This window comes from Macadamia integrifolia, unplaced genomic scaffold (assembly GCF_013358625.1).
Source record: "Macadamia integrifolia cultivar HAES 741 unplaced genomic scaffold, SCU_Mint_v3 scaffold2701, whole genome shotgun sequence".
In the NCBI taxonomy this organism is placed as follows: domain Eukaryota; kingdom Viridiplantae; phylum Streptophyta; class Magnoliopsida; order Proteales; family Proteaceae; genus Macadamia; species Macadamia integrifolia.
In genome coordinates this window covers 22,256-30,849 of record NW_024868897.1, presented here as the reverse complement: position 1 = coordinate 30,849, position 8,594 = coordinate 22,256, and the positions used below count along the sequence as shown (strand labels likewise).

The following is an 8,594-nucleotide window of genomic DNA, read 5'->3' as shown; positions in this document are numbered from 1 at the left end:
AAAATCAATTACCTAACAATTACCTAAATACCTTTAATGGGACCGAAATAAACTAAACTGAGACTAATTAAACATAATTAACCTAAACAAATCAATTATTAATAAATTAAAAATTAATTTATCAAATTAGATAAGCTAGTTCTAAACTGCAATTAGGAGAAGAAAAATACCTTAAGCCGGCTTTAATCAAGAAACAAGGGGAGATAACCCTTGTGCTTCAAGGCCAAAACCGAATCGAACCGAATCGGACTAAGTCTCCCGGCTCAAGGAAGGATTACACATTCAAAGATTTTTACTTGGAGGAATTATTTATTTAGAGAGAGGGAATTAGCAAAAACTTTCATGGGGCCATATTCCTTCTCTCCAATTTTTCTCAATTTTTTTCCTCCTCTTGGAAGAGGGGAAGGGCTATTCTTATAGCCTTGGGACTTGGGACAATTCTCTCAAATTTCCGATGTGGGACTAAAAAACTAGAGAGAATTGTCCCAAAAGGCTTGCTTTTGGACAAAGGGGTTTGGGCGCCACGTGGCACCCTTTGATTGCCCGGAATGGAATCTGATACCGAACTTTGGAGTCAACTTTTGGGGGTCATATCTTTCAAACCGTTTGTCGGAATTCGACGTGTAATATGTCGTTAGAAAGCTCAGTCCGAGCACTATCTAATGATGTGAGACATGATTGTAGTCTCGATCGGGAACCTTTACAAAAATATGCATAAAGTAGAGACCCCGATCATATAATGAAAGAGAGAATCGGGCGTCGATTCGCATAGTTCTCGCATCAAAGTGTAATGTCCGACTTGAGGAGACAAACAACAATAATCCACAACATCAAATTCTAATTTTTGAAAACATTTTCTCTTGAAAGTTTATAGGAAAAATTTGTCATTTTCTACTCTAAGTTTGAAAATTCTCCAAGTATAAAATGTCCAACATGTAATCCTTCATATTATCATCATTGCCGGGGGGTGACAAAATTCGGTGTCTACAGATTGCCCCTCTTTGACCGAGACCTGTGTAACATTCGAAAGGCAAAGAAAAGAACACACCATTTTGTCACCAGGAGCAATGTACTACCGACATCCGGCTCAAGGATGGCGGAGGTGCAAGTGCAAATGCAAAACGAGAGATAAGACTAAAGATAGGAAATGTCGATCGATAACACATGCAAAATCAAGTAGTGTGTGGGTGCTACCGTGATATAAAGCCTATCATAGTCGATCAATATGCAGGTAAAACCTAGACTAAGGATGCACATGCAATATGTCATTCTTAGTGTAAAGAACCAAGTAGACAATGAATGCAAGTATGAAAGAGTACAAATGCAATTGGCTGTCAGGTATAAATAACCAAACACACCATCAATGTATGAGACACAAATTTAAATGCAATTGGACGTCATTGGTATAAAGAACCAAGCAAGCCCTGAATGCGAGTATGGAAAAGAGTGTAAATACAATCAACCGTTAGGTGTAAATAACTAAACGGATTGCGAATGTATGTATGGTGAAAACATAATTAGCCAATGTTGGTATAAAGAACCAAGTAGACTATGAATGCAAGTATGATAAAAGAAGTGTAAATGCAATCAGCTGTCATTGGTATAAAGAACCAAGCAGACCATAAGTGCAAATATGAGACAATGGTGTAAATGAATGGTCAAACACAAGAGAAACTAGGTTTGACCTTGGTGTAAGTAACCACCAGATGCAACTTTCAATCTCAACAGCCGGACTTAAGATTGAAATGACATTTGTATAAACAACTGCCAGACCCGATCTTCAGTTCGAAAACAACTAGACTTAAATGGAGGTGACATTGGTGTAAATAACCGTCAGATCCAATCTTCGGCTTAAATAACCGGACTATGAGGTGAGATTGACATTAGTGTAAATAACCGTCAAACCCGATCTTCGGTGTAAATAACCGGACCTGAAATGGAATTGGCAATGGTGTAAAGAACCATCTGAACCAATCTTCGGTTTAAACAATCGAACTCGAACTGAAGCCGACATTTGGTGTAAATAACCGGACTTGAAATGGAATTGGCCATGGTGTAAAGAACCATTGAACCAATCTTCGGTGTAAATAACCGAACTTGAAATGGAAATGGCCATGGTATAAAGAACCATTGAACCAATCTTCGGTGTAAATAACCGGACTTGAAATGGAATTGGCAATGGTGTAAAGAACCATCTGAACCAATCTTCGGTGTAAATAACCGGACTTGAAATGGAGCTGACATTGGTGTAAATAACCGCCAGGCCCGATCTTCGGTGTAAATAATCGGACTTGAAATGGAATTGGCAATGGTGTAAAGAACCATCTGAACCAATCTTCAGTGTAAATAACCGGACTTGAAATGGAGCTGACATTGGTGTAAATAACCGCCAGGCCCGATCTTCGGTGTAAATAACCAAACTTGAAATGGAATTGGCAATGGTGTAAAGAACCATTGAACCAATCTTCGGTATAAATAACCGGACTTGAAATGGAGCTGACATTGGTGTAAATAACCGTCAGGCCCAATCTTCGGTGTAAATAACCGGACTTGAAATGGAATTGGTCATGGTATAAAGAACCATCTGAACCAATCTTCGGTGTAAATAACCGGACTTGAAATGGAGCTGACATTGGTGTAAATAACCGCCAGGCCCGATCTTCGGTGTAAATAACCGGACTTGAAATGGAATTGGCAATGGTGTAAAGAACCATTGAACCAATCTTCGGTATAAATAACCGGACTTGAAATGGAGCTGACATTGGTGTAAATAACCGTCAGGCCCGATCTTCGGTGTAAATAACCGGACTTGAAATGGAATTGGTCATGGTGTAAAGAACCATTGAACCCATCTTCATGAGCTGATGCATTTGAGGTTTAATACCGAAAAATCTTAAATGTTCAACATTTTAATCATGAGATGTAATGATATTGCAATTAAATTTAAACAAACATCAACCTGATTGGTTAGACAAAGGATTAGTCATGCAAATCCTAACACTATGCTCACGTAAGAGAGTGTAAATGACCACCACTATAAAAAGGAGTGAGAAGTGTTTACATTGGAAAATGACAAAGAAGGATTTTGCCAAAACAAATTTTACCATGAGAACGAAGCTAAAACAAGGGAGGTAACCCATCAATGAGTGTTGCCCCAGACTATGACATCTCCATTTTGCTCGGCCTAAACTCACATAAATCTTGCCTGAATATGCATTACTTGCATGTATCTGCAACTTATGGCAATATAGTTTGATGTCTCCAATTGTAATGGCTTTCGGTTGCTCCGACCAAATCTTTATCTCATGGTGAACATCCTCAACATGATGATCCCTTCTTTTCCTTGTGAGTGCACCTTTCTGATGTTGCCCACATTTTATGAGCAGGGACAGTAGTAAATTCCTTGGTTGCTTCTCAAGACTTGAGGGGTGGCTCTTTAAAATACCCAAAACATCATGTCTATGGCCCAAGCTCTAAGGAATAAGTAGTAAGCCAATCGAATAATATGAAAAGGATGCAGACCCAATGGTTCTACCAAGTGTAGAGTTGGGAGCTATTGCGTGGAATGACGAGCTCACTAGAGAAATCACGCCAACTAAGGAGGCTTAGAAGAAAGGACTAAGTGGTGAAACTCTTGGGAATCCGTCGAAATAAGAGACGGGAGAAAGAGTTCGAGTCTAAGCAGGCCATCTCCTGATGATAAAAGTAGCAATGATCAAATCGCCTTCAAAATAGGAAGCCAAGCAAGGACATTTATATCAAGCCCAAACAAAACAAGGTAATATGGTGATTGAGGGGATGGACCGAGCTTGAAATTGACTTCTCAAGCTGCCTACGTATCCTGAGTAAATCAGGAATCAGGTCGGACGTAGTTCCTGCCGCTGGTGATGTATTGGTTGTAAAGCCTTGATAATTAAGTTCCATCATAACTGGGTGAGCTCGAAGTTATCGGAGAAAATCTCACCACATTTAGCCTAGGAGGACTTGTTAGGTTATAATGGGGATTAGGACTTGGTTCCAAATGAGGGTAAAAGCTCAAATGTGCCCCCAGGGTCTAACTAGAATCTTCAATTTTTGCCTTTATTGCTTTCTTTCTTTTTCTTCAATTTTTGTGAGCAATTTTCTCTCTTGCCCCTGCCTAGGGTATTGGATTGCTTTTGGATTAAAGCTTTGCTCCTTTTTTTTTCTTTTTTTCCTTTCTTTCTTTCTTTCCTTTGGAGCTTTGCTATTTTTTTTTTGTTATTGAATTTTGAAATGGAAAAGTGCTTTTCCCCAACATTGGCAATATCAGGCTCTAGTACAAAAAATGTCTTCTAATCAGACCCCAGAGGCTAGTAGGATTAAATATGTGAAGGGTACCTTGGTAATGGGATATGGGTAGGCCGTAATGGGCTTTCCAAAGGATAGGCTTAGGCCCAAAAAGGGTAACTAGTGGAGTTTAACTTCTCAGGATTTTTTTTTTGGATAACTAGCGGCCAAGGATGGCCTCCCTTAATAGGCTGAATGATGTGAAAAATTCTCTTTAAGCTCCTTACTCGTTGGAAGGGGATTAAATGTGTGGAGAGCTCAAGACCTTTTATTACCAAGGCTTTGGCACCAAAATGAATGACGGATGACTGATGGGCTCCCTCCCTTTTTTTTTTTGAAGAAAATAGGCAAAAGATCACTGCAAGATTCATCATCAAGAGATGGAAATGGGGAGGAGAACAAAAAAAATACTCAAAATAAACTATTTCATTAAAAACTGAAATGATTACACCATGTGGAAACTTGATTGGATTGACACAACATCAAAATTAAAAAGAAAAAACTTCTCACACGAAACCGAAAGGGAAAAAACTGGAAATACCTAACAACATGACTGACTACCTGCAACACCGAAGGACTTGAACCCAGACATGACCAACCCCTCTTCGTCTTCTATAATCATCAGAACTTCTGTACCAAAGAGCTTACTAACATCCATAAATCCTCCTTGATGCCCCAGATGGGCCTACCAGGCTGCTTAAGACTCTGCCCGATCACCCACGCAGTTAAAGAAGATCTCAAAACCTGGTAACTCCTTTCCTGATATTTCATCGAGCCACAGTTCTGAAAACCCAGAGTATGAAGAGTCATGCACTTCCTTAATGAATTGACCATTCGGTTTCTTGAAATAGGGTACCATCTCAAGAGTCTCAGATGCTTCTGATTGATACTTCATAAACTCTCCTTCAACTGTCTTAATCTGTTTGTGCTTCGCGTCCGATTCCACCACATGAACATGCCCCTTGCTCTGGATAGACAGACGCCTAATAAAGATGGTGGGGTCAAATTCTTTCAAATCCTCACCAAGAGCATTGATTGATTGGTGATTTGGAAGAGGATTTGTGGTTACACTAGGCTGTTTAGGTCGAAGCTCAAACTTTTTAGCATCATAAAGGTCCTGTATAGCATGTTTCAAATTGAAACAGTTATCTGTGGTATGTCCTTCTTGGCAATGATAGTGGCAGAATAGGTCTGGATTATACCAACGTGGTTTTGGCTTGGGAATAGGCCTTGGTTGGATCGTAGAAATCAATCCGGCCTTCACTAATCTGCTAAAAACTGAACTCAGGGATGCACCCAAATTAGCAAACTGCCTCTTAGGTCGATTGGGAGGAGCTGTCCCTTGCTCTAGTGTGAACGGAGCTACCATTGTGGACAATGTTGGTGCCGCAGAAGGGAGAGTAGGCATTATGGCATTGACCCCTGAGCTTTTCTGTTGTGGAGGTCTTCTGCTACTACTGGACTCAGTTGCATACCGATCCACTTTGGGGAGTTCCTCTTGAAAGATGGCATCCTCGACCTGTTGTGCCGCGACTATCAAACCATCGAAGTTGAGGATGGGGAGAGCAAACAAAAACTTTCGGTATGGGTCTCGCAGTCCTCTCACTATCATTCCCACTTGCTCTCTCTCATTGGGCCTATCCCACATCTGAGCCGCTTTGTCCCGAAACCTTTTCAAATAGCTAGTGAACCCTTCACCTGCTGCTTGCTTTGTTGTTTCCAACTCTCTCCTGGTCAATTCTATCTCTGTATTATAGGAGTATTGGCGAGTAAACGCCTTCATCATGTCATCCCAAGTGCGGGTTGAGGAAGAATCTAGGGCCATTAGCCAATGGTGAGCAGCACCAGTCAGTGAAAATTGGAAGGCCTGCCCCAGTTGCTCATCCGTGAAGCCTCGGCCTCCCCTCAACTGGCCAATAAAAGATCTTAAGTGAGTACGGGGATCACCCCTACCATCAAACTTTTCAGAGGTCCATTTAAATTTTTCTGGCAACCTAACATGAGGAAAGAAACATAACCCTTCAGTATCAATGATCTGATCTTCAACACCTTTAAGGTTCCTGATCAAGTGTTCAAGGCGACTAACTTTATCCTTCAACTCTTGGTTCTCAAGACTTTCAGACTTTCCTATAGCAGGGCTATTGTCAATCACAACATCATCCTCAACACCTAACACATTGAGGTGAGGAACAACCCTAGGACTATGGAGACGGCTCCGTTGGTCCTGAACTTCTGCCGGTCGAGCACCACCAACCTGAGCTTGCATCATCGCAGTTAAGTTTGCTAACATCTCCTCAATCTTAGTGACACGGGCCTCCATGGAGTCGGGATTTGCTGGTGAAATGTTATCTTGACTCATAGTATCTGTACCCTCTGGGGAAACGGGAAACACTTCTAATGAGGGTTCTGGCGAAAGCCTCACTAGTCTACTTGAATTGGGACCTCTGACCCACAAGGGTAGGGAATGGCTTTCCTGACGAGAAATGGTGCCTCAACTGGGTAGAATATGATGAGAAAGTGAAACTTCGGATTACACTCCTTCTTGGTACTGGAAAATGGACAAAAGAAAGGATGAGATGGTAACAAGTACATTCTCCTACGTGAGCATAACTAGGGTCAAAGCATACACAAACAAGGACAACTAGACCAAACAAGAGTCAGCTCAAATGAGAGTGGCATCAACTTAGCGGTAAACCAAAAGGAAGTGCCCCTAAGTTGAAGAGACTCTCAATTGATAGATCAAACAAGGTGGTTCATGTAAGAACTTCCATATAGGTGGATCTACATTGAATCAATCACCGAAAACCGTGGTGGACGAATTTGGGTCCACCATTAACATCGAGATAGCATGTGTGAAACCTTTACCAGGTTGAGACCTATACCACATCGGACTGGTGGTGTTGGCATATAGCCACGGTACCAATCATACGGTGCAGTTGTAAGAATCAACAACTGGTGTAGTTATAAACACTAGCACCTTTAATGTTAATGATAAATCCAATCCTTCCATTGGTGAATGGTAGATTGAGACGGGTAAAAATGACTACAAGGGGTTCCAACATGAACCGCAAACAATATTACATTAGTTGTGTTGATCCTAGCCATTGGTTCTATGTCCGAGTACATGATGCATGTTGGCTAGGTTTAGGACCGGAAAGGCTACCTTGACAGGACCGATATACCTATCACCCGTATATACGGAATGAATCAGAGGTACGTGGTCCCTTTGATATACCAATAGGGGAATAGCTCGAGCATATCGAACCCAGAGTGTTAACCAATAGCGTCTCTTTGGGCACACCTAAATGTGTGTGATCTCCCTCAAGCACGCAAGGTAACACCCTCGCCGATAAGTTCAGTATTCCAAACCTAAATGGTACGGTATCAAGGGGTGTGATGTAACTGGGGGCGGCCCAAACATATGTAAGGGACCCTGACAGCTACACCACGGGGGTGAATAAGGGTAAGGCATGCTGTGCTCAATGCAAGAAGTGTATGCAAGTGATGAAAAGTGAAAAATAACATGTCAATATACAACAATAAGGTACAAACAAACTATACAAACAATGGTCAATCAAGAGTCTGACATCCCCAGCAGAGTCGCCACTGTAGGTACCATGGACCTCCGCCCCCGCCACGGGATCGCGATACTGCACGTAGCGCGTGTACACACGCTCTAGGGTTCAACCCTAATGAGATGAGATAGTATCCCCTGGTCATCAAATGCCAAGGGGGGATACACGCTATGGGTAAAAGGGAGTCGCCACCTAGAAAAGGGTCTAGGACCATAAATGTCTCCCCCAATCAAGGGAGAGAGACTAATGACTCTGATGGATAAGGTTGGTTTGCACCAAGATTCTGGACAAGTGTCAAGTGACAGACTGGGAAGGTGTTAGGCACCCAGTCTGCCCGGCCCTAAGGCCGGTCTCTTTCTGTTTGACCAAAGTTTGTTTGTACCCTACTAACTAGTCCTAAATCTAGGTCACTGAAAACCCTAAACTAGGTATCTAAGCATGACATGTGAAAACCCTAAACCAAGTGTCTAAATTATGCTAGCTAGGTTATGATGCAAATAATGAAATGATTACACTAATTAAATAAGCCTAAATGATTTAATTAATGTATTATGAGTCTTAGATTAAGCTAATGAAATAAGCCTAAACCTATGATTAGTTTAGCAACTTATGAAACCCTAAATTAAACTAATTCGATTAATTGAGCCTAACCCAGATGAATGGTTAATGAATTTATGAAATCCTAAATTGAATCAGTTAAAATGGTTAATC

The 8,594-nt window shown here is 41.4% G+C and overlaps 1 protein-coding gene across 1 annotated transcript in view; it reads right to left on the bottom strand.

Annotated features, from left to right (window-relative positions):
* Window positions 1–5,005: 5,005 nt before the first annotated feature.
* The window catches only part of LOC122067086, a 7,109-nt gene continuing 3,520 nt past the window's right edge, over window positions 5,006–8,594 (bottom strand). Inside the window, exon 2 of the mRNA XM_042630935.1 lies at window positions 5,006–6,856. Within this exon, the coding sequence (XP_042486869.1) occupies window positions 5,006–6,667 (1,662 nt within the window). The 5' untranslated portion in view covers window positions 6,668–6,856. The remainder of the gene's footprint in view (window positions 6,857–8,594) is intronic.